The sequence below is a fragment of the Pseudoliparis swirei genome, chromosome 11 (assembly GCF_029220125.1).
Source record: "Pseudoliparis swirei isolate HS2019 ecotype Mariana Trench chromosome 11, NWPU_hadal_v1, whole genome shotgun sequence".
Taxonomy (NCBI): Eukaryota; Metazoa; Chordata; class Actinopteri; order Perciformes; family Liparidae; genus Pseudoliparis; species Pseudoliparis swirei.
In genome coordinates this window covers 776,531-802,758 of record NC_079398.1, presented here as the reverse complement: position 1 = coordinate 802,758, position 26,228 = coordinate 776,531, and the positions used below count along the sequence as shown (strand labels likewise).

Genomic DNA, 26,228 nt, shown 5'->3' with positions numbered 1-26,228 from the left:
CCTGCTGATTTCTCTGGACACAGGCTGGACAATCCAGTTTCAGCTCCCATAATCCTCTACTAAGTATTCACTTCAACACTAATGCAGTGTATCTTATTAATGTGTACAGTATACTGGATTATGTGTCTGTATTGGGTGAATGAATATAGCCGGAATATGTACATTAGCCAGGATTAGGGCTGCAACTAACTATTATTTTCATTATCCTTTAATGTGTGGATTATATCTTTTTTGCTTGAGCACACATTTATATTTGCAATCCTGAGTCCACAGTGATGCCTCTGGGCTTTTGGTCTGAAAAAAAATCATCCAATGTGCATTCTAAGAATTTAGGAATATTTGAAGCAGCATCTCGTTATAATTGTTTTCTTCTGTTACCAGTTGGCAGTCGACCTCATGCACACAGTTCTGAGGAAGTAGATAAGCTGCACCTGGACTTAGTTTTTCTACTGTTAAACTCTTAATTAACTAGAAAGGTGTCCTCAATAGGGTGCAGATTTCCACCAGGTGTGTCTGCAACGACCACTGTTGTATTGTAGGCAGGATTGAATAAATACACCCACGACTGGCTAACCCCCTGTCTAGACAGCAATAAAGGCGTCGTAAAACACACTTCATTAAAACTCAAAAACAAGCGGCGATGTATGCGGGCAAATGGCTCAAAGTCGTCGCGTAAGACATTCCATATAATATTTCCAAAAACAAAATGCGACCCACCGAGCTGCCTGCCCACGTAGCAGCGGCCGAACGGTACTCAGCACTTTGAGTACCGGTTCGTGCCGTTCGCTGATAGCCAAACACCAAAAACACTAAAAGTGGGTTAACCCCCCCCCCACACACACACACACTGTGTCTCTGGACACAATATAGAGACTAGGGGTGGGAGATTCACTCAGCTGTGTTATGGCTAGCGGCGCCTACCTGCCCGGGGCGGTAAGGAGAAGTGAGTGAGGAGACAGCAGGCACTTAATGGCAGTATAAAACAGGCAATAAAAAGTGTTTGGAGAAAGTGTGAGACACCACAAACCTGAGAGTTCCTTGAGCATGCAGCTATTGGGGCATCCAAAATGGTCTGCAGTTTGCTGCAACACAATGTGAGTGTTAGCTGTGGACCGACACAGAGGTGCACACACACTCACGGAAACACACACACACTCACACGAATGATCACACGATCCTCCTGGTGCAGACTTGGACTTTTTGGTACTTTTTAGTAGACTGGATTTATCTTGATAATGTTCAGAGGAGTAATGTTAAGGAAGTAGGCTATGTCACTCCAACAACACCAGATCCATTTCAGCTGAACTTCTACTCAAATGTATCAAATATTTCCTGGCATTGAACCTCTCCATCACAAACAAGCATTTCGGTGGCGAGCCTGCACTCGGTTCCCTTGATTGTTACCGCCGGAGAAGTGTTGTTGACGAGATTATCTGAGTGTTCGAGTGCTTCTGAAGGGTCTAAAGGAGGATAAATCACTCTGGCAGCAATTAGACTTCCCTGAGTGCTTCCTACATACCTGTAACTTCCGAGGCACAGCAGGCCTGAGGTCAAAGAATGGGTGGGTTATGCACTGAACAAGATGAATGGCCGTGAAACAGTATATTACACTGTATATGTGCCATCCTCTTACACATAAGAGCCCTAAGAGCACTTTAATCTTGGAGTATTGCCCCCTTCTAAACTATTTCTACTTTAAGTACAGATCGAAGGGTTGGAGCATGATGAATCCGTGCGTTATGATACAGAGTTTTCTGCCTCACCTTTTTATTGACTGAGAGCTGATGTCTTTGGGTGTTAAATACTGAACAGAACTAGCCAAAGATAGAATATCTTGTCGGGCCACCATAAATGACAAGCTGTGACACTGTCACGGACACAACACAATTACAGCAAGTAATTGCAGAAAGAGCAGCGCATTACGACATGAACACATGTAGAGATGTATGGACACTGATGACAAAATATGTCATCGCCATCGAGGGTTTATAAAAAGGCCCGCCACCCTGCCCACCACGAGCCACTAATCTGGATGTAGAGGATTTGCTCAGAGTAAGATGGACAAGGGAAATTAAGGCAGGCACATTAACACCAGATCATATTGCAATGATTTGTTAATAAAATGCAAAGCGACAGGCTAGATGTGAGACGGCGACTAAAGCGCGCCCATGATTTAGACTTAATCCATCATTATCCCGCCTTTGAAGTGACCTCGCTGTGCGTGTTCCCACTGTGACCCAGAAGCACACTCACAGCGTCTTCATTAGCCGGGATGAAACAGAGCCACAGCACACACGACTTTGATGTCCCGTCCGGTCCCCACACACACACACACACACACACATTCAGACACACACATAGGACACCTGCTCACACACCACAGATATGCGTATCACTGACTACACTGAGGCATGGAAAAACATTATGGTTTTTAATCAATTATGGCTCTCACCTTTGGGGCAGCACATTCATTACATGTGATAGGAGTAGCGAAGGGACAATATTCCAATTGCGTGCCGAGATTGAAATGAAAGAAATTGTATGGTTAGAGGGTAGACAAAGACGGCAATTTCGCACAGCCGAACATCCCTGGCTGGATTTACATATGTCCACTCTAAAAGCCTACACTGCTGATATTTCACTGATATAATTTATGTGTACCCAGTGATTTATCATCCTTAGATCACTGTGTAGAAATCAAGTCCAGATCTCCTAAAGAGGTCCATGCATGCTGCCAGTAAATGATAGCCGTTATAAAAGTTTACCATGGCAATGAAATGGAACGGATCCATCAAAAAGGCACAGATTGCCGTCATGCAAAATGTTCTCCAATCAGAGGTAGTTATGTGGTGGGAGATTATACACATACATTGATGGTGGACTTCCGCCCTGGTCAACGCTCTCCTCCGGTACCAGTGAGCATCCAGGGACTGGACATTGAGACCTGGGTGTTCACCTGTTTTGTGTTTTTTAAAATATGTATTTTCATTGATGCTCTGATGTGCACCGCTGCTGTGATTTTTGAAATGTCCCCACTGCGGGACAAACAAATGAATATCATATCATCATATCATCATACATGTACTGGGATGGAAATATGTCCATACACAGCTGTCAAGTAAACAGCAAACTAGACAATAGTAGAGATCAGTTGTTGTTTAGGTACTGAATCCTTGTGAGAAACTAAACCCTTGTAATATAACAGGTTCATTACATGTGACACTTCCTATTTGAATTGGACTAATACTTAACAGAAGGTTAAGTATGGTTGTTGTCATGGTAAGCGGCAGTTGGAACTGGGACACATTAGCATATGGGAATTCAAAGGAAGCCTAAATCTCAAATGAATCCCTATTTAGTAAAGTCAGGCAAACATTTAAAAGCTCCTGCTAATTAAAATGGAGGTTAGTAAGATGTTAAGTATTTAACGTAAGTGCATATTTTTGCATTCTGATAATCTTATTCATACAAAAAACTCACTAAAGGTTATGGGTGAATATACATGTATTTTTATTTATTTTTTCATAATTACCACTGTGTATAGACCACCAGAAAGTAAATAACTTGTAAGTTTGGCCATCAACTTAGGTCAATGCACTGAACTTGTTATTGAAATTAAGATACAATTTTCTGGACTTCTTTTCATGCGGGAAATTACATAAATTTTTTAAGCGGCAACTTTGGAAATAAATTGAACGTATTCATAAGTAAATATCAACAAAAGAATTGACTCACTATGTAAATGCATGTGTGTAAACTGAAGCGTTTCTACAACAAAGTGTGTGAACCTTAAATAAAGAACCCATCTGTGTATTTGTCACTCAGTCTGCATTAGTCGATACTACCTTCCAAAAAAGGTGTGAGCACCAATGCGGTGAGCTCCACAACACACATGTTTCTGCACTAATAGAGTAGAAGTAGATTCCTTTCCCCAGGCAATGGCCCGTCAGGCCAGACAAGCAGGCCGGGTGTTAAAGTGTGAGCCGGGTACACAGAGTAACAACAGGGACATCTGCCCTGGGAATGCACACATCCATCTTACTAAGGACAAGCCCGTCCGGGAACACATAAAGGAAAACGTGGCTTTGGTGCGAGAAAGAGAGCGAGAGAAGAAGTAAATGAAGCAGGCAACGAAGCGGTAGGAAAGAAACCGAAGAAACCCATGTGTGCGCGCGTATGAGTGTGTGCACAGTGTGGATGGAAGCTGCAAAGGAGCAAATGAGCGAAGACAAGGTGACACGAGACAGAAGGGAGAGGTTGGTATAACAGTAATAGCGAGCTCGACTGTCGGCACCATCTGCACATATAGTGAAATCAGAAAGAATTACATCAACACAATATGAAATGGCTTTTTAAAATCACGACGCTGTGATCATTAGCAGGCGTACAAAATGGAGTGCACATTAGCGCCTGCAATACAAAACATTAGTGGAAAGCTGAAATTTGACTGAATGAATGAGACAAATCTTTCGCAACCTAGGCTACTACAGATAAAAGCAAATTAAGAACATTGTGGGAATGACGGTTTCAATTTAATATTCACACATTTTGAAAGAAACTCATTATGTATTTGCAAAAAACAGATTGCATCGCTCTTATTTAATCAAGCGTGACATAAGGAAGGTCAGTTGAGAGGACAGCAGCAAGTCTCAGCTCCCACCGTCACGCCCGCTTTATAACCATCTGGATATGACCACAAACACTGCAGTCAGCAATCTGGGTGCAGTGATATCATGGAGCATTCTCCATTTGTTTTTATTTATAGACCATTTCCTCGTCACTGTAGAATCAGTATATATGGTCTCACCGATATATAACGCTATTCCCCCCCCCCCCTCTCTCTCTCTCTCTCGCTCCCTGCCTCCACATTACCTTACCCATCACACAGAGATCTTAGCTGTGCTGCCAGCCAGTAGCTTCAGACAGTGACCAGCTGGAGTAGAGAGAGGGGGGGGGGGGGGGCTGTGACATCCCGGTGGCTGTGGATGATGTCAGCGGCGAAGAGGTCTTTTTATATAACACCACCTGTCCTTCTTGCCCCGCGAGGAGACTTGATACAGTTTTTAGCGCATGTGGAGATTTCTGTATCAAATGACCTTCTCCCGTTTTCCTTTCACTCACACAACATATCAAAGTTCATCAGCCCTTTTGTCACATTCAGGCTGCGACCGTGAGTGTTCTGTCCAGCAGCTTGTCGACACGTTCTGTGAAGAGGTGTTTGTGCTGCATTTACCTGGATAAAGGTTAAAAGGGAAATGTGTTCTGTGTTTACTTTAGATCGACTCAGGCGCTCCACGATTCAAGAAATTCTTCGTCAACTTAACCTGTAACATTAACTTGTAACAGATCCGACCCATCTGTAAAACTCCACAAGGAATCATGAAAAAGTGCCACTTTAAATATGTTGTTTTCTAGAGATGTGCTTATTAGTCATTATTGCTTTAAAAAAAGACTAATCCACACAAAAAATATTCAACCGAAACGCACAAAAATTAGCAGAATTACATAATGAGCACTATTAATTTGAGTGGTTTAAAGCAAACTTCCAACTATAATCCACAATCACTGCAATCATATCACAGTAAGAGAACATAATTAGTATGTGCCCATTAATTAGACGCTCAGTAAAACAGACCTGAAACACTCGAGCCTCCTCTGAGAGCAGAACAGCTGATTTGACATCACGTCGACAACAACTGTTGTGCTCACTGGAGCGTTGGAGCTGGTCAGAGTGATCGCCATGTGAGGCGACTGACATCTTATTGACAGATGGCCAGGCGCCTGCCCGCCACAGGAGACCTCAAAACCAAACAACTTTGGAGACATCAAGTTGATCCTTATACATCGATGTCTAATCAATTATTCACATATTTGTGCCGGCTCGTAAAAAGCAGCTCAACTGCATTTTTTTCACAAGTGCTAGACCCGTATGCATTTTGCAGTAGGGAGCCCAGCTATTCCCCTGCGTTTGATCCCGCAGTTGTGGCGAACTACCTTTCGCACTTTCACAGCGTGACACACAACGCGATTAAGAGGGTCAATGATTCTTATTGTATGCATTACAGCCATTAGCTCGTATGGAACGAATGCATCAACGCGCACCAGTTTCACATTTGAAGTTAACATACAGGAAGGCCAGGTTAGTTCACAAAACCGAGGTCAAGCCAAAACTTTTCTGCATACCAAGTGCACTTGATCTGAATGCATAACTAGGGAGGCCTAGTTTTGTGTGGGCGCTTCTGTTACGGTCCACGCTGGAGAGGAAGAAGCGGCGGCAGCAGTCATACTGGAGTTGTCTGTGTCTTGTGGCTTTGGCGGTTCTTGAGGGAGATCTAGTTTATTATTCCTTGTTTAGTTGGCCTCCGTGGACTTTTTTCATTGAAGTGCTTCTTATGAAATATAAAGTAAAGCACCACTACAGTGTGTTCAATATGAGGTGCTTTGGTTTGCTTTGGTACATACCATCACACGCTCCTTTTCTCTCCCTCATGTTACGTAGGAATATTAAAGCTGTGCCCCGAGGTCAACGGCAACAGCCCTCATTGTGCCCTTGTGTTCTTCACAGCCCCCGCTATGAGAGGCGATGATTCATTCTTGTGATCCACTCCAATATCATTAAGTTATTAGTTGATTTCAGTGGATTTAATCAGCATGGTAATTCCTCTCCATGGGAAGATAAGTCTCTCTCAAGAGCAGTTACGCCGTTCACTATGCCTGCTGATTAGACACAAGCCACCAAAATAATTCATCAGAAAAACTGCAAAAAATAATTTAGCAAAAGTGCTTCTCACAAAACCCGCTCAGGACCTTTGCTTCTTAATAATTAAACTCCGCAATTAGGCGTCCTACCATGCACTCAGTGTGAGGCTCCATGCAATATTCATAACCATACATAATTATGCAATATATTCACTGAAATAAGAGGCCATATATTCACGACGGGGCTGTCAAGAGGCAAGACATTTTTATTTGGTTTATAACACTGTTTCATCTCATACATGAGCAGCTGGCTTCTGGAGACAGAAGAGAACGAGGACGCCTGGTCCTCAGCAGTCTCACACTGCATTCTGTGGCTCTGGCTCGTAGAGGAAAGAGAATGAGAGAGAGAGAGAGGGAGGAAGGAGAAAGAGATAGGCGCAGTGTCGATGCTCTCGCTCTGGGAACCGCTAATACCAAAGTCTATCTGGACACAACAAAGACACACCTTAGTGGTTGCACACATTGACCACAGTCGACACGCAAGATGCAGGAAGAAAGACGAGGCATTCAATTCAAATGAAGTCGAGATGGGATGCTGTCTCGAGATGTATTGTATGATAAATTATACATAATGCTCATCCCAGCTTGTGTGAAGAACTAGAGAAAAAAAACAATTGTCCCAAAGCCCTTGATGATGCCTGAAGCAAATAAGCAACAGCAGCGGTCTTCAGTGGACTTATATGGACACGGTTGGCTTTCATCTCCAGACGGTTCAAAGCTGCGGGCTACGCACAGAACAAACTGGCAATGAAAGCTAATGTGTAACTGGGCAGTGGTGCACTTCACAGAGCCTGTCGGGTCGAGCGCAGCGGAGATCACACGCAGACGCCTCTCTCACATCACAATGGCTGATTTTCAACACACGGCCTTTGGAACTTATTATTTTTTCCCATGTAAATGTGAAAAAAAGAAGGAGAATAACCCTATTACTGTTGGGGGGCTGCTGTCTTTCCAAGGCCTTTCATGACATGTATATGATGAATGAGAAGAAATGCATATATTTTCTGCCAACTTTAGTGTTGTTAACAAAGGCTTGCATTCTCCCCAAGGATACCTACAAGGATGGGGGAATGAAGCAGATGATAAACATGCATTCTGTATCATACGATGTTTTATAGTGGTCTAACATCCATAGAGCATTCGATTACTTTAGTGTCGCAAATATCACAAAGTTCTTTGTTGATGGATTTCATAAGAACTTAATGTCCACACCAAGCATCTGTACGGCTCACAAAGTTGTTGTAACATGTAACAAAAGCAATACAATAACATGGAACAAGCTGTAGCCCCAGCTGTATATTATATTATTAGCATTGTACATACCCTTTGATTGAATTTCATGTTCCTGCAAAAAAGACAAAATAAATGTGTGTGTGTGTGTGTGTGTGTGTGTGTGTGTGTGTGTGTGTGTGTGTGTGTGTGTGTGTGTGTGTGTGTGTGTGTGTGTGTGTGTGTGTGTGTGTGTGTGTGTGTGTGTGACCTTTTGGGATATGACACAATTTTACTGTCGGTATAATACAGATGTGATTTACATAAATAAGACTTAAAGTCAAATAGGCGTAAAGGTCGTCACTCAGGACTAGTCTTGGGTCCGCAAGGTGATTTACAACAACTTAATTTGACTGTGTGAAGTAATTTATCTGTGACAGAGCAAGCCATGCAACTCTCTGTCTTGTGCACGTACAGGCGACAATATGCCATGACTACACACATCTCATATCTACCCAATCAGTCAAGATGCTTTACAACTTCTGTCAGAGGCCCTAACAGTCCTCGTAAATTACAAGGCCATAACAGGAACATGGTGCCAATAACTTCTGAAGGAGAATCTCAGCCCAACTGAACCCAGTGATATCTCTCGCTTTACACATGGAAGTCAAGATGGAAAACCTTGGATAAAGTCTATGAAGGTAGGGGAAATACTTTAAATGGTAGATTTGCTTCAATAAAAAGGCCTCCTATTTTCACTCAGCTGACAAATTCCTTTCAAGGATAAAAACTGGCCCAGATATTGACATTTTGATGCAAAGCAGGTGGCAGGCAGGTTTGATTCCGTTAGAGATCACTTGCATTTCCTTCCACATCCCACTTCCCTCCACTACGGCTCAGACGAGTCTATTGTAAAGCTTTACATCTGTGCCGTCTGCAGATACCCGCTGACAGCTTGGGAATGTGAGGCATGAATGATGCACAATCATTCATAAACAGCAACAACAATATCATGTCATAGGGACAGACAAACGAGTCCGCGGGTCTGGAGTCTGCAAGCCATAATGTCCTGTGATATATTTTGAATGCCCCCTGCAGTGTCCATTGATATTCTGCAGGGAAATTAAAGTCAGCACTCGATCATTGTATAAGGCTGCATCTCAACCTCTAGTGCTATCAATATGCGGATAATTGAAAGAGAATACATGTACATACGTGTGTGAGGAAAAACACTTGCTGTGAAGTGTTGTCTGTTAGGTAACTCTTGATGTATGTGTACCTTTATGATAGCATGGATGACACGTGAGTGAGGTAGGGAGCATGCTGTTAGCGCCAGATGCAGTGATTTTCTTGGTGTCACACTGACAGGGCGAACCTCAGATTGAAGGGCAAACAGTTATAACCACGCGCAGGGATTCACATCCCACCTTTGGAATTTTCACAGGGAACAATTGAGGATGCCTGACTATCAAAGCCTATGTTTTGTGAGCAATTACAATGAAATTGCCTGAACCCGCTGAACGGCATATACCCTCAAAAAAGGAGAATGTCAAGTTCACATCATTGCTCTGGTTTGTTTTTTAACACTTTGTTATCTTTTTTCTCCCATAATCAAATGTGTATGGCACATATTTGGTATTTTGTCAGATGTGTTCTTCTCTATATCAATCAAATAAAAGTCAGACCATGTAATACTACTTAGAGTAAGAAGTCATGGAGAGGAAGTCAAATGGATTTCCACAAGGATTTTTTCATCGAAAGCGGGTAAATCTCATCTCTCATTCTGTCTGAGTAGTTCCAAATTACAAACGACATGAGAAATATAAAGAGTGGTGGATAATCCCTGGCTCCCGGCATGGCGCACCTTGATGTGCAGGTGCCTTTAATACAAGAATAAGTCATCTGAGATTGGGGAGGCAAAAAAAACCACTCAACCAGATGGTCTCCATAAATCATGGCGTAAAGCTCTCCCAGATGTTGAGAGGTGGTTGCGGATCCGGTGACATGCAATGTGAGGGAGGAACTGGTAATGCAGAGTGTATTAGTGGTCTCTTTATGGGTGCATTAGGTGCTGCGGAGGGGAACGCGGGGGCCGCCGCCGCTGCTGCCAGTGAGCTACTACCAGGCTTTATGCTTTGATGAACCTACCCTTGAAAAGCTGGCACACCCGTGACCGTCTTCTGCAGCGCCTGGAAGACACATCCCTCTATTTAGCCTACTGGAAAACATAAATCAGTTTCTCATATCATCATCTAGTCATATTCGATGCAGCTCTAATCGGTAAATCTGTCAGCTTTCTCCCATTTTCGTGATATATCAGATTCGTAATACTCTCCCACATATGCAGTAAATCTCTGACAACGCCTATGTTTCTTAAAACTCAAAGGCAAAGCTGAGAACTTCACTTGAAACTAGATACAGAAAGTGGAGAAGCAGCTCAAGTTTAGGATGTCTCTGCTCTGAAAGCTTCAGCGCATTCCAAAGTGTCATTTCTCTTTTTCCCAGACAGGAAACCAGAATATATTTCCCCAGTTCATTGTTCCCGCTGAGGACTAGCAGAACATCTCAGTCTGATTAATGGCTGTATACTGTCTAATGAACAGTAATTGAATGGTATAATGCAGTAAGTCCTTAAAAGCCCAGAGGAGTCTTCTTCCTCTCCCTAGCTCTCTGGAAATGTAAGGCGGTGACATTGTCTAGAGTTGATTATAGTTGACCTTGCATGGGGAGAATAAGGCCTTTGAAATGGCTAACCTAAGCTTCAGGGAATCGGAGCACAGAAAAACAGCTGAAAGACAAATGAAATGGACTTGCATTGGAAAAGAAAAGGAATGGATCAATGCAGCGATCAATAATGTTTCGATTTGTTATCACAAAATTCTTAAGAAGAGGAAGACAATTGATCAAACATCTCAAGTCGTATTGGCATTTCTAACAATATTAATTAAGAAAAAATGCTTAGCTCACTGGTTGATAAATCAGCCAATATTGTTAAATCAAAACAAATGATAGTTGTAAACACAATACCGCACCAGTGAGTACAAATCTACCCTTGTCCACATTTCCTCAAAGTGTATGACATCTACAACAAAGACTGAGTCCCCCCACATGAAATCAATCAACTCCTTAACAGAGTGCACTCTAAAGGAAAACCCAACCTTCAGAAAGCCCAACAAAAGTCAGTCAAGTGATTATAAGAAAAGCTTTGATAAATGTGCATCAGGCGCCAGTCCGCCATCCTTCGCTCTCTTCCACTGAGATAGCCTGCCTTCACTCCCAGCGGATATCTCCACTTGGCAGAGATGCTGAATCTCGTTATTCTTTATTTGGCCTGGACCACACAGGTCAATATCATGCACACACACAACTGCCTCACCGGTGTACTGTCTGTAAATGTATTCACTATTTAAATTCAATGCAATAAATCATTTAAAGCTTGGGCTGAAAATGTAATCATGTAATTGAATTTGGTCATCAATATCTACTATATGTATGCACATATACGGGGTACGCAGGGCGTTTCGCAAGCACATTTGAGCGCTGAAGTGGGAGGAAATCTGTCCGAACTCGGCTCAAAGTATGAGTCATAGCAGTGCAGTTATGCCTCATTATTATTCACAGCCCTCTAAATGATGAGGCTGCCGACAACGAGACAGCGACAGTCTGTTAGGCCTCAAAAGGAAAATAAGAGAGTATGCATCAATGATGATTAGATTTTAAGTTTGGTAAGTCTCACATGCGGAATCATTATTTCTGGTCTGATGACAACTTGTATGAATATACTTGAAACAAGAATGAACACAAAACTAAATGGATACAAATTGGTTTGTTTACTTTAACAAGAAAAAAATAGTTTCAGACCTCCTTAACCCTTGTGTTGCCTTAGGGTCATTTTGACCCGAATCAATGTTTCACCCTCCTGTTACCTTTATATTTACTAACATATTTTACCATTTGGGTTCAATTTGACGCCAGCAATTAAAACCTCCAGAAAATTATTAGAATGAATATTGTTTTCCAAGTTTAAGTGTGAGGCACTTTATGTTTGTTTGTTGACTACCGAAAGAACACCGACATTAAACATTGAATGGGGTCAAATTAATCCTAAAGCGGGGGGAGGGTGTAATATTGATTCGGGTCAAAATGACCCTAAGGCAACACAAGGGTTAAACTTAGTACAGATACATGTTGAACAATTCCAGTGGCATGAGGTTTCCACCTCATCCCAGAACAACCCCACCTCCATCCCACCTTTCCTCATGTCAGTCTTTGTTAGCTATCAAATCAAATTGTGATTGTTGAGATGATTATTGAAAGAAGGAGCTGAGTTTGTACCAGGGATTATTATTATTTCTTATTATATAATGGTATTTCCCTGCAATCCATAGCCAATCTGAATCAGCAACATTCCTCGATGATTAAAAGTGATAAGTAATTAATTAAGCTATTGATGAGGTCTTTAGCCGGGGTCATAACTGGTTCCCAGAAGTCAATAAGTATCCCGATAAGAATATCTTTACTGCAAAAGTGCATACGGCAGCAAAACTATAACCACACCAAAACATTCCCCTATGGTGTAATTGCCACTGCTTGAAATTATAGTTTTCATTAAAACAAAATGTTCAAGGTTATTGATTGCTTAAATAAGGCTCAATATCATCTCATTTCAAAGCCAAATTAAATTCCTTGGAATAGTAATATCACCCAACTACTGTGTGCATTCATCACAGTTATGCTGCTTCATACTGCTGTCCCTCGAGGATTATTAGAGCAAAATAAGTGTATTTAAATGAGTGTAATTTCTAGGAACCACGGATCCATGCAAAAACATCTGTATACACAGCTCAGCCCTACTTCATCACTGGGAACGCAGTCAAATACATCAAATACAACCTCATACTGTTATGGGGCTCTACTCTCATCACAAATGCACACTTCTATGTCATTTCTCAGCTTCATGCTGTGATACATGGAGTGTATGTGACTACAGCAAAGGTCTATACACTCTACAATACGAAGTTGTACCTGGGGCTCAGGTGTCTTTAATCTTGTGTCTCCAGGACTAGTACTGTTGTGTGTCTCTACCCGGCAGAAAGGCTGCACTGGTAAATGCACAGTCCACCGTCCACAGAGAGAAATACGGACACAGAAAATCAGGTTACACTCAAATTAGACAAAAGTACATTTGCTGGAAGCAGGTCTACGTGTCGCTTTTGCAATCATGGGAATGCTGATCACCATAATTGCTGGTTAGACCTTTTTTATGTGACCTAATCCAAAGGCAAATGAAAAAAAATGGACATAATAATGAAGTTAAAATGAACTGAATGTGAAATAGTAACTGCAAGAAACTCAGAATAAGGGTACTTACATTTTTCCTGGAGCAGACAAAGAGCTCTGCAGAAACAAGCTGTTTGAATCATGGAGGAGGCCTTGCAGGGGCTTTCAGAATAACTCTCATCCACATACTCCTCGTCAACTATCTTGGCCTGAACCTGCAGGGAGGGAGAACATAAGATCCCCCTTGGCTCACACAGTACTCTGCTGCTGTATTGATTGAGCTAAATACTTATATATTTCTGCAACTTGTTCTACTCCTGAGCATTTGTGAGTCTTATTCTGAACAGAAAATTATAGCGGCGGACACTTTCCCATCCAACCCAACTCAGCTTGCTGTTATGTTTTAACATCTCTTACGCTTCTGTTTGTCATCACTGTCTACAGGTTCTTAAAGTATGAGTACAATTAGACATATATATTTAAGCTTAAATGGACTTGGCATGTGAACAGGTGGCCCATGTTTATCCATGGTGATGTTCATAATTGTGTTTTTAGCCTGGAATCAATCCGTACTTAGATAAATAGGAGAAAACTGCTGAAAGGTTGTATGCTAAAGACCCCATCAGGTTTCAGCGCTGTATGGGGTTGTGTTTTAGCTGATCAATAGGCAGGTCCACCTCCAAGCGGCCGTCTCCCTGCACCTCCATTGCTCCTACCGCCTCACTTCTTTTGTTTTGTGCATTGAACACACTCTGAGAAAAGTGATTAATCACAATTACCTCATCGGCTGGCAGTCACCGTCTCATTCTTGTGCACACTCATTCTCTTCCTCTCTATACGGCTCCATCCCTCACTGCCCTCTCCCTCTGCCTCTCCTGTTCAACTCCACAAGAGATCAATGTTGCTGTCGAGCCATTTATTTATTTAGGATGGCCCCACAGAGGAAAGGGCCACAGCTGCCCTGCCACAAATATGGCCAGCCAGCGTGAACTTTCAGTCCAGGGTTAGTTTCTGACAGTGACAGGTTGCTCTTGATGCATGTGGGCAATCACTTGTATGCCAACATCACAATGTTTTCTATTGGAAACAACTTATTTTGTTTCTGGTTGCTGGACAGGCTGCAATGTGAGAAATATACACTATCGAGTTTGAATGTATCTCCATAGCCTTAAGTTATTTGATTTAAATCCGACTATATCTGGATTAAAACACAGATTTGCACTTCAGTGGCACTTAAATAGCTCGTTCGACTATGTTGAGGAAATGTTACTTCCTGTATTCTTGTTGTTCTTAGTTTGTACTCTAGGTTGAAATGCACTTATTGTAAGTCGCTTTTCACAAAAGCGTCTGCTAAAAGACATGTAATAATGTAATGTAAATAGCAAATAATAAAGCACGGTTGATAAATTAGTGATAAGACCTTTGTCTTATCACTAATAGCAAGTATATGAATTGTATGTGGTTATCAGCTAGTTAAAAGGCTTTCATACAGCTACAAAACATTTAGACTTCATTGTGTTTTTTACGTGATGCATGGATGTTGGATCATTTTCTAAATCACCCCCAGTTAAGAAAAGACAAAATTCTGGTGCCGGAAGAAGTAGTAATGTGTTTTTTGGGAGGAAACCGTTCCTGTAGGTGTGGCTAGGGAACTGCTCTCTGGCCAAGCAACAAACAACAGCATCATCATGAGCACAACATGATGAAGTCAAACGTATGACGGGATGGCAGGTTTCAAATTGTGACAATTAGCACGTCTCTGCTACTATATCATGTACCCAGTATAACTGTGAGCAGATGGTGAAACAAACACCCATGAAAACATCTACGACTGAATAATTGGATCGAGGAAGGAGACACCCAATTACTGTGTATTAATGACAAACACCGGATACAGTACCCTATAAAACCGTACAACGGTTACGATGCTCCAATTTAAAAGAAGTATTCTGTCACTTTTATGCTCTTTTGTCAGCGTTATTTGTGATAACTTATTAACATGTTGATCAGGAGAAAATTAGAGCATTTTGTCCCCCCCTCCCCACCCACACATAGTTAAACAAGGCTTTCCGGATACATTTTCAACAAAATGGCCCGATTTAATTCATCTATGATTTAAGCCCCCTTGACGGTGTTTGAAGTCTTGTTTCTGTTTAATATTCACGGGAAAGACTGTGATTCTTTCAAAGAGCAGGGAGCTGGGTTCTGTTTGGACTTGAAAGAACAGGTTGACAATCCACAGAAAGCTCCTTCACCTGCCAATTGTGTTAGTATTACGTTCCTGACTCACACTTAACTCACATCTCCTCACATTCTATCACAGAGGAATATATAAGGGTGCCATGTGTGGTGCCCAAAATGTAGCCCGACACATTCACACACACGCACACACACACACACACACACACTGTAACCACTTCCATTGACATATAAATTGGTCAACAAGATTCTTTATGTCGTCTTAGTGAGAAAGGAGGTGTTGGATAGAAAACAACACAAAGAGGACAGGGGGCGAGAGAGAGACAGAGAGACATGGAGAGAGAGATCTCTATAGAGTTGCTCTGCTTACCCCCCGTTGAGAAGAGAACTGGGCACCTGCTTCTGTTGTTTGGTTCTCTTCGGTTTGGCTTGTTTCTTCGTCTGGCCCCTGGCTGTGAGTTTAAGGTCCTCTGTGAGCAAACTACACGAGGAGACCAAAGAGAGGGGAAAACGGGGGCACAGATTAAGGCGTATTCCCACTCATTTCTCTGTGATTCATCATCGATATTTTGCTGTTGTTATGTAAAGAGAAAGAAGACAAAAGATAAAACACATCAGGGCAAAACTCCTTTCTCCTGTCTTTTCACTGCTTTTTTAAAATGTTCCATTGACCTCAATTTTTCATGAGCTGATATGCTTTGTAGCTCCCCCGTGACTCCTACTGTATTGAATTCATCTGGTTCCAATACATCCCGTGCACAACCTATCAATCACTAGGGAGCGTGGCAAACTAATCATTTATTGATGAAATGGGGCAGCCATGAATTTCTAACTGCATTTGTCTTATTTATCAAGCCAGATCAAACAATGAAAATCCAAACAAGCTTAAAGGGAAAGGGAGGGAGTCGTAGGGAATAACTTATTCTTCAGCAGTAGACAGCAGAAGGTTATTGATGGAGAAGGGAGGGGGGGGGGAAGAGGCTTGAGACTTAGTTGCATGGTGGGAGAGTGAAGGAGCGAGAGAGGAAGAGAGAGAGAGAGAGAGCAGTGGGGAGAGTTCAGAGTGATGTTCAGACAGCGGGGTACACATCTGAATTAATGCTTCCACAAAAGGCAATTTTCTCCTCACAGGCTCCTCATCCGCTCTGTAGGTGAGGTATGTCTCCTTTACAGAGACACAGACACAGCGAGCAGGAGAAGGTGGACTTCATGTTTCTTCGCAGCTACAGTGCTCTTTACTGCAGCTGCCTGGCTGGATCCCTGGGCTGGCTCAGGGGACAATGTAGTGATCTCAGGCTTCCACCAGAATACACTTCTGGCAATGGTGTTTGCAAGCTCACTAACATGGCCTCTGGGGAATAGCTGCGTTTGTTGCTTCACTTGTTTGCTATCTTTAATGCAGCCCGTTGGTGGGCCGAGGGAGAAAAGGAAAACAACAAAAGAGAGAGTGAAGTTTGCCTGGTGAATCCAGCAAAGGAGAGTTGAAACAGAGTTCACACTCTATCGTTACAGTGTCCACATTACCGCACCAGATCAAAGACATAAATTAGCGCTAAACTGCTAATTCAGTTTGGCAACCTCAATTCGTCTGTGAGCGATGTGAAACAACTTTGCCATAAAGTTCGAAAATCAAAAATACATCTGGGCGATCAAAAATTGAACAGCTTGCTTTGCATGTTTACAGCCTGGTGGCGAGATGTAAATAGATCTTATTTAAAGCCACAGAGTTAAATCAACCGTCTCACTCGGGGAGGGGAAAGCAGAGGACGAGGGGCGCCGCGCGGCCAGGAGAGTGCAGTACAAGGAGCAGCGCGACTGGAAACACGGCAGCGGAAATGCTGAGGTCATCCCGCCTCTTGTTCTGCGTTACATATCTGCAGTATCATATCCAGTGGGAGCAAACAACTGTGTGTGTATCAGGAGACCCTGGAGAGAGAGAGAGAGAGAGAGAGAGAGAGTGCTAGATTCTGTGGCCCTCTCGAATAGCAGAGAACAGGAGTCAACAAGAGGACACCTGATATGATAGCCGGGGGGAATCGGGGGTCCCAACCAATCGGACCAAACACTGTGGTATCACTGGGAGCCCCTCCCAGGGCCGGGTCCTCAGTGAGCAGACGGGCTGGCAGCAGTGAGGGGCTATGGTTTTCCACAGGGGCATTACTACTTCCCCTCACCAAATGACATCATCCAGAAACAGCCGAGAGATGGAGAGCAGCGGCAAGTCATCGGTGATGTCACGGAGAGTGCAGCTATTAAAAGGTTTAGTCAGCCCTTCTGGGCTGTTGTTTTACAGGATGCTTCTTGTGAAGTACATGTGAATCGCAACGACACTGCTCATTATTATCACTATAATATAAAAGTACTTTGCTTTGATACACATCATTATTCTCTTCTTCTCTTTGCATTCCTCACCCCCTATTAATCTTCTCTTTCTGCGACGTCTACCTCGGAAGTTTCGACCTCATCATGTCTGTGAACACCTAACTCAGCATATATGCTCGCTCCCAATGGGAACATGGTGTGCTGGAGAGTTTCAATATTACACTCCGCAGATGTGTCAGTTTAGACTTCAGCGGCTGCTCCAGACCAGATGTCCCATTCAGAGGCGCAGGAACTCACCGCCGCCGCCGGTGCCGACAGGACAGACAGACACCGTTACCATGCAGCGAGGTTGCAGGAGCAAGGTTGCATTTTACACAGCGCGTTTAGAGGATCTCTTTTACAGGCATTTCAAACCAGACTGCTGTGGTTTTGTGAGGTCAAACTGGAATTAATGACGGACATGACCCCATCAATGTGTGTGTAATCGGCAGCAAGCTAAACAGCCAACAGATCAAGACCGAGTGGCCGATTTTTGTCACATGCCTCTTTTCCCTCCGAATGGTCACTGGTCAAATCATGTTTACAAATTCATGAGGGTTTCGACACGGAGGCGAAGGAAGTAAAATGCGGCAGCGTCGTGTCCACTGAATGACTAATGCCACGATGAGCTGGTGGATGCAAAGCACAGCCATAACTCTGTCTCTGTCTCCACCTCATGGTGCTGTGTAAAATGGCAAAGGATGAGGCCATAGCAGTGTTTTCCTACAGTAACCTCAGTTTGATAACAGTGTGGTTTCCATGTATTGTTTTATGATTGGAAATTACCTGAACATATTCTCATATATTACTAATAAATATTCATTTAGAATATAATGGTAGTCAACCACAGATACAGCTAGAGATAAAGCATGGGGGGAGGGGGGGTTTCTTCATCTGAAAAAAAATTGGCATTTTGCTCCAGCATTGTCATCTTTCATGGTAAGAAAAATCAGATGTCAGACACATCTCGCACAGCCCCCCCCCCCCCCATCTTCAGCTCAACTTGCTGAGTGGGCATGTTCTCATCTTCAGCACGTGATTTGGTGTTCAGCTCGGGCCCACAGCAGCGCAATCCTCCTATGGATTCAAAACACTTCACTGTCTACTTAATCACAATACAAATTGTCCCGGTTCTGGTTTGAATAAGAGATTTTTTTTGGTTTTCAGTCTGTGAAGTCCCCGTGGTGCATATGATCTGTCTATGAGGCTCACTGCACTTGATCAAGTGGGCCAGCCTTTCTCTGTGGGGATTACCCATCAAAGTGGAAAGCAAAGGTAACTCAATGCCTCCTGCAGACAGTGATTGATGATAGCGCTGTTTCATAACGAAATGCACCCCCACAACAAGTCTCACATGTGGGAAATGTTAATTGAAATGCTGCGTGTGCAAAGATACACTTTACAACGGTGATACAACCAAGGTGTTACAGCTATAAACTAGAGGGGATTTGGGGGGGGGAATAACAACTGAGCATGTGGCGTGAAAGTGAACAAGCAGATGGCCAACTGCACCCAACTCTGAAGCAACGGCGCTCCCCGTATCCGTTGGATGTCTTGTCTGTGTAACAGCAGAGAGGATGTCTTGGCTGCAAGGGGGGGGAAAAGGAAACCAAAACTGAAAAAACATCTCTTCTTTTTATTTTCACACCAACACAGGGATCCAGTGTTTCTTCAAAACAACTGAAACCCAAAATAAAAGGTGTCATGCCCTTCGATCGTGTGGTTTTCCCTGATAAGATCCCTAAAGTGGACGCAGTGATCATAAGAGAGCTTTAAACTTTTCTGTACCAACTGCAACACAGTGCTGGCTCAGAGGCCGCAGACAGGACGTCCATCTAATGGGCAAATAAAAGGCATACCACAAATTGGAGCAATTTCAACTATGCTTATAAATATCAGAATTGAGTGGTTAAATTTAACGCGAGCAAAAAATGCATCAAAGCACTATTTGCCCAACAAGCAGTTTTGAATAAATTATTGTGAGCTAATTAGAGAAATTGTTCCCCTGTGCTAAATGTTGCTGCAACTGACTCCAATGATCATATTTCGCAAATATATAGTAGAGCAGCTGCAGCACTGACTGGTGAACTGTTAACAACTTCAAATGATTACAGTCAGGGCTGGGAAATATAGGAAGACAATCAAATACCATAATAACTATAAGCGTTATTGTTGGGTTGACCATTGGTGCTTCTACAATATTTTCCCAAAACAGAAAAACTACACAGCACCAGTATGAAGGACACACTTTCTCAGTGACCATGGCTAAAACATTTCCCCAGCTTCTCAGAGTATATGTTGGGATCCGTATTGAAACTGGAGCAACCCAGACGTCTCCGTTCGTAAAAACACAACAACAAAAAGAAAAAATCCTTTAACTGCTGAAAAGGAAACCGGATTTAAAACAGTATTACTTTACAACATAAGACTGATGAGACAATTCTCCTGTTTTACATTCAGTAAACTTTGCATCCTGAGATCAATACTCACTTCAGCGTGCAAGACTGGGTGGTTCTCCCCCAATGAGCAGAAACTACTCTGCTGTGAACAACAGGTTGAATCTGAAGATTTAGAAACTAAGAGTCAGTGGTGAACAAGGAATGAGGCAGGTGTCTGACTCAACTCTGAGTCTGTGAGTGATAACGGGACTTTCGAGTATATTATCACAGTTTGGCTCCGATCACCATGCGACCGCAGTAAGGGTTTAGGCTCCAGTGACATGCAACTTCCCACTAAAGAAAGCTCAATTTCATAGTATGCTCACACATTATAAAGCACCTGAAAGTCAATGTTAGACTTAGTTGAATCATTTTCGCAAAGCTGATCAAAGGTTACAAAAAGTAGTCTTACATTTTCTTTTCCTTTTTCTCATATGGCTTCTTGGTTGCTATCTCACAATAGCTGGATGGCAATAAATAATAAATAATGTCAGTGACTCAAACCCAGGACTCAGGCGCTATGACGTTGTGTGACCCCTGGAAGACATCTCTCCACCTAATAATGAACATTTTTTAAAAACCAAGCACTTTTTAATGCAAAAAGGTTAATGTAATTGAAACTATATGTGTATATTTTGAAGCCTGGAGTACCAACCGAGCCAAATCCCCATACAACATAACAAGCACATATCATCACCCCCACCTGATGCTCGCCCTCTGATAAGCCACACACACACACACACACACACACACACACACACACACACATACACACACACAAACACCCACACCCACACACATACCCTTTCCAGCATGGCACCCAGGCTTCCAGTAGTCCAAGGCCTGCACTGTGTGGCTCTCTCTGTGAGTGTACAGCCTCCTCACGGCGCCTCACGGAGCCTCGTCGGTCCTTCTGGTCGAAGATGTCAAACAGTTATCAAGCGTTGACAGATGGCGCGGATTCACAACAATATTTCTCACAGGGAAGAAACCGTCTCCGTTCTTGTAGACGATGATTGTTTTAGTCCGCGGCAGATCGACTCTCCCTGCTGCTGCTCCCGGCATCCTCAGAGTTACCAGAATATCGTTTGCATAAAACAAACAGAGAATAATGGCACGTTACCGGGCGGTAATTCGGTATTTGTCTCCAGAAATAATCTGTTTCAAGGTTAAACTTCAATCACATAATTTAATATTACTTAGGAGGCTGTATTTATAACAGCCATGTGGTCTAAGTACAGACAGAGAATGTTGTAGCCTACAAGCTAACATTTTATTAGGCCTTTTCATATTCGTATAATAATAAGTATTAGTATTATTTTACATAACTGGGGAAATTTGGCCCAATTGAGTCAATTTTTCTGTAATGTCTGGACCGTAGACTTCTAATGAACTAGATTCAGCTTAAGTCCAATATTAGATCACTTTTACTCCGGGGTTTGGTCCAATGGATTTTTTTAATCGTGAACATTTTTTGGGGGGCTTTGTGCTATGTTCAGAGGGCTGTCCACTAATATGTGGATGTTAATGATAGACATTGAAACGCACCCATATGGGCCAGCAAAGCTTATTCAGTTGTCATTTCACCCCTTTAACTTTGCTTTCCTTTGCTCATTTACCAAATACTAACTGGTGACTTCTTGTCAGCGCTCATGTTGCATGTTAATTTTTTTCTGGGTACTGGAAGACAAGTTGAACTTTAGTCGATCCAGGGAGGAAATCTAACACATCACAACTACGGAAAATATAAACTTCCACAGTGGATATAATGAATAAGATGCACTGTGGGTTTATTTTTCCCATTTGCACTCACTGTAGCCGTATCTCCCATTTGCAGGCCTTTTTTTCACCACAGATTATCTTCCAGTGTTAGAAAGAGCTGTCCAAATTGTTTACCACAAAGGTAACCAGAGATTGCACCAACAACAATTGCCTCTTATTGGTCTGTGCCAGACAACTCCTGGTCAATTAAATGCATAATTCATCTCAGCATTAATTATTCATTTCTTAAGGGACTGCTCCGGTGTTTTATTGGGAGAACTGCATCATGCATATTCAATTTCCTCTTCTTAGAGGGACTCAATAGGATATAATGCCCATCTTAAAACACAATAGCAGCCAGGGCTGCAAGACAACTTCTATTAACCACACAACTAGACCGTGGAGGATTTTCAAACATGAAAATGTAATTATAACCCAAGAGATATGTCGTATTTTTGGTAATTTGTTTATTATTATTTTAAACTTATTTGCGTTTAGAGAATGCATTATTTTTACAAAGTAAATAGGCCTACACAGCAAATATTTCCATTTTAATTTAACTCTGTATAATGTGTTTCGTCCACATCATCAGATTTTTATACATTTCTTAGTGGATTTCCCCAAAAATATGAATATCAAATAATCTCCAACAATTAGTGAAAATAAACATCCCGTAACAAATAATAATCAAGTTAAATGTTTAGCGTGCACAATGTGTATACATCTTTTAAACAGGAGCATCTGTTTTTACAAAATATATTTTACAGTAAGAAAAACACACGTGTAAATAATAAAGCTGATTAACGGCTGAATGTGTTGCTGCTTCAGACTGGTTCACGCTGTCATGGTTTACTGGGACACTCTCATGTTAGATCTCAGTGTGACAGTTTGTTACACTGCAGTACTATCTTTGTCCACTGGGTGGAGTCTTGCCCCGCTGGGTTTGGTTCAGCTGCTGCAGATAAATGTAGCCAGCTCAGGGGAGGAACATGCCCAGACATGTTATTTTTTTCTAAGATGATCAACATATAACTTATAATAAGAATATGAATATAGAATGAATATTGTTTTCCTATTTAGGATTAACAGCACACAGACATCTTTAATTTCATATATTATGCCCAAACTACAGACTTATACATTTTCTTATGTGTCTTGTTTATTAATGGTCCTGTTTGCAAATATCGCTCATTGGATAGTTTGCATTACATAAAAACTGAATACATTACTGTGCACACTGTTTGAAACACGAAGGAGTCTATGAGATTGAGGGTGCACTTAAAATGAGTAGATTCTCATAAAAAGAATGCATGCCATGTTTAGTTAAGAAAAAGAAAAGTAAAAAGGAAGTACAAAATATAGTTTTCTCAACTTGCATGACATTCTCTCGTTCTATGTACACCTTTCAATCCAACCTTTGCTTCATCATGTGCAGACTGAACTCAGGCACTCTCCTTGTCAAATTCACAAACAAAATACATGGTCGGGTGGCACGCCACATCTGTCCACTCCCCAGAGGCCACCATCTCAGCACAGTCCTCATCATCGAAGGCATTGTTGGGCTCTCCCTTTCTCCATCTGCTGAAAGTGGTCATGACAGAGAGATCCACGTAGGTGAAAACACCCTCGTGGTGCAGGTCATTGATGCCAATGTAGACTCTGTTCAGGCCCGCTTCGGTTATGTAACCTGCGATGGCCGCGTTGGAGCCCTCGTCTTTGGGCATAGCCAGGTGCCCTCCCCTCGTCTGACAATAGACCTCCGCGTCGGAGTAGCGTTTCTCCTCCTTCACCAACAGATAGACCTTACTGTCTGTCTCTTTTATGCCAGCAACAGCTGCAGGGGAGGGCAGTGCTGTAAAATGAGCACTTGTATTTCTATAAATTTCACATTAACATGCCATGAATTTGCAGGACAACAAGTGAAGTAATAGCGAGAATGCAACAACTGATGTTTTTTTCAAAAACGCACACAAAACAATCCTAAAATCCTACCATTTTTGATGAATTTCAGTTCAGAGGAGAGCTGAGCCACGACAATATCCATCTCTCCAATCATTTTCCTCATTGGAGTGCACTCACACGGAACACCTGATAAGGCAACAATGTGGGGGATTACCACACAGGCGTCGTAATTATCTCTCAAATTTCACCAAATGTATTTCCCTAATCTGGCAATAATTTGTAAGACAAACTGAATAACATGGTAAAATCACCTGGTTCTCCATTGGGGCCCTTTGAGCCTGGATCCCCCATGTCTCCCTTTACCCCTGGGATATGAAATGTAATATTAAATTTAAAAAAGATATAAATATATATATGTTCCTAATGAACTATGTGAAGTACATTTCTGTATGTTATGATTACCTTTCATTCCACTTGGGCCCACTTTTCCATATCGCCCCATTAAGCCTTTCTGACCTTTAATTCCAGTTTGACCTGAAAAGAGAGCGATTTATTTTTATACAATAATTATTTTGTTAATGGGATATCTAATTAAAAAAGCCACATATTTCTCATTTCTGCAACTTTAAAGACCAACAATTGTCAATGAAAAAATAATAACTGAAATGATTAAACTTGATACATAATTAAAATGCAGTCTCAGGCTCTCTACTCCTCATTAAGGTCTTCAGTAAACACTTGTCCACAGCAGTAAACTTCCAAATCGTTCCTCCTCCAACCTCTCACCCAAATGTAAACACTTGGCCATCTCTGGATGGCCTGGTAGTGATGTAACAGTACATCAGCCCAAGCAATGTGATCTTTACCCCAGTTGTTCTTGGTTTTGTTTCAGCTTATTGGTGGAGGAGATGCGTTTAGTGTGGATGTTTAGAAATAAAAAAATATTCAATACCAGTCTCTCCGGAAGGGCCAAGTCTTCCTGGTCTTCCCGGTGCTCCTTTCTGACCTTTTTCCCCTGGTTCTCCTTTTGCAGAAAACAAAATAATAAAGAGAAGAAAGACATATTATGAAGACAGATTATATTAGTTCAATATGGTGTGTCAATGCAAGTATGTGGAATGACTTGCCTTTGAGGCCAGGGATAAGGAGCTGAATAGTGCAGGACTCCTCTGTCATGTGCTGTCCGTATGAAAAATGCAGCACAGACATTATTATGATGGGCAATAACAGCTTCTCTCCTATCATCCTTTACCAGGGCTGGTTGGTGGGCTATACTGAGGGAACAAGAGAGGATCAAATCATCTAGTTTGCAGGCTGATGAATTCCTGAGAGAACACGCCCGACTGCTATTAGTGAACCTCCCATTGTATTACTTTTAATAAATCAAAAAAATACTTTAAAAAAGCACAATTTATTTTTTCTTTGAAACATTTGGAAGTTGAAACAAAAACACCACACATTTGAAGCCATAGTTTAAGAAAGAAATTAATTATTTTAATCCAATCCATAGCTTACGAATCTTCTAGATGAATTAATACCTATAGAAATAATTAAGAATGTATGCAACATACAGAATTACAGGTGCTTTAACCCCAAAAACAATTATTTGCGTTATAAACTTTGCAATGTATTTTTAAATCAACAACCCCCTGAGAAAAAGCAATACTTATCAGGGGTTTAACAGGACACTGTGTTATAAAAGCTTGCCTACCTGCAGAGGTGCTTCCAGACAAAAGTGGAGAAGTATAGCCAGCTTGCAAAGACTTGCACACGCTTTGAACACTGGTGGTCCTACAGACTCATTTCATGTTCCTTCACAGGCACCACAGAATGTGTGTGATAGGAAATGTGTAAACAGTTCAGAGATAAAGTCCAAAGCAGCTGGTGCGCCACAGATAATTGGCTGGGAAAGTCGTGGAGTGATTGACAGCAGAGGGGCTCGATGAATACACTCACTCAACTTCAAGCTCTATCAGGTATTTAGAAAAGCATTTTTTGTAAAGTGTCTGCGATGTCTACCATGTCATGTTTTTTTTAATTTATGACAAATTAACAAGGTTTGAAAAGATTAAAACAATGGCACAGGAGTTGAATCTATTCTGTAAAATGTTCCAGCCTAAACAGTAATTCCATGTCCACGAGTCATCCAAGCTAAGCATTTGAGATGTTACATGAATACAATGCTTTTATAACATTTCTGCTACTATCGTTTTCCCAGAGTGCATATCCCCTCTCTTCTTTTACTTCTTCTCTACCCACTTGTAAACAAGTTCATTGGTTTGGGATACAGCTTCAGATACAGATCTGCTCTTTGTGACC

General features: G+C 42.0%; 2 protein-coding genes across 4 annotated transcripts; both read right to left on the bottom strand.

Moving 5' to 3' along the window:
• Positions 1-9,384: 9,384 nt before the first annotated feature.
• On the bottom strand, positions 9,385-21,311 carry LOC130201575 (doublecortin domain-containing protein 2). Its single transcript, XM_056426642.1, is given in 12 exon segments — positions 9,385-9,395; positions 10,117-10,183; positions 12,823-12,829; positions 13,340-13,397; positions 13,400-13,466; positions 13,908-13,998; positions 15,814-15,840; positions 15,842-15,928; positions 20,040-20,186; positions 20,299-20,372; positions 20,664-20,709; positions 21,067-21,311. Coding segments are annotated over 12 exon segments (927 nt in total).
• Positions 21,312-22,457: 1,146 nt separating this feature from the next.
• Positions 22,458-25,747, bottom strand: colec11 (collectin sub-family member 11). 3 transcript variants are annotated; one of them, XM_056426540.1, is made up of 7 exons: positions 25,621-25,747; positions 25,037-25,178; positions 24,862-24,933; positions 24,372-24,443; positions 24,221-24,274; positions 24,000-24,095; positions 22,458-23,859 (listed from the first exon to the last, which is right to left on the bottom strand). In XM_056426540.1, exons 2-7 carry the CDS (start codon positions 25,152-25,154, stop codon positions 23,450-23,452), a joined length of 822 nt encoding a protein of 273 aa, XP_056282515.1. In that variant the 5' UTR covers positions 25,155-25,178; positions 25,621-25,747; the 3' UTR covers positions 22,458-23,449. The 3 variants fall into 3 exon arrangements, with proteins under 3 accessions (XP_056282515.1, XP_056282514.1, XP_056282516.1); XM_056426539.1 differs by having other exon boundaries at positions 25,037-25,183; positions 25,621-25,744; XM_056426541.1 differs by having other exon boundaries at positions 22,458-23,841; positions 25,037-25,183; positions 25,621-25,734.
• Between the last annotated feature and the right edge of the window lie 481 nt (positions 25,748-26,228).

What these genes read in the sequence shown, in the direction of transcription:
- colec11 (XM_056426540.1), bottom strand. Translation starts at nt 25,154, where the DNA reads ATGATAGGAGAGAAGCTGTTATTGCCCATCATAATAATGTCTGTGCTG. An exon ending in CCTTATCCCTGGCCTCAAAG is followed by an intron (nt 24,934 to 25,036) that starts GCAAGTCATTCC and finishes TTTCTGCAAAAG; the next exon opens with GAGAACCAGGGGAAAAAGGT. An exon ending in ACTGAAATTCATCAAAAATG is followed by an intron (nt 23,860 to 23,999) that starts GTAGGATTTTAG and finishes CTCATTTTACAG; the next exon opens with CACTGCCCTCCCCTGCAGCT.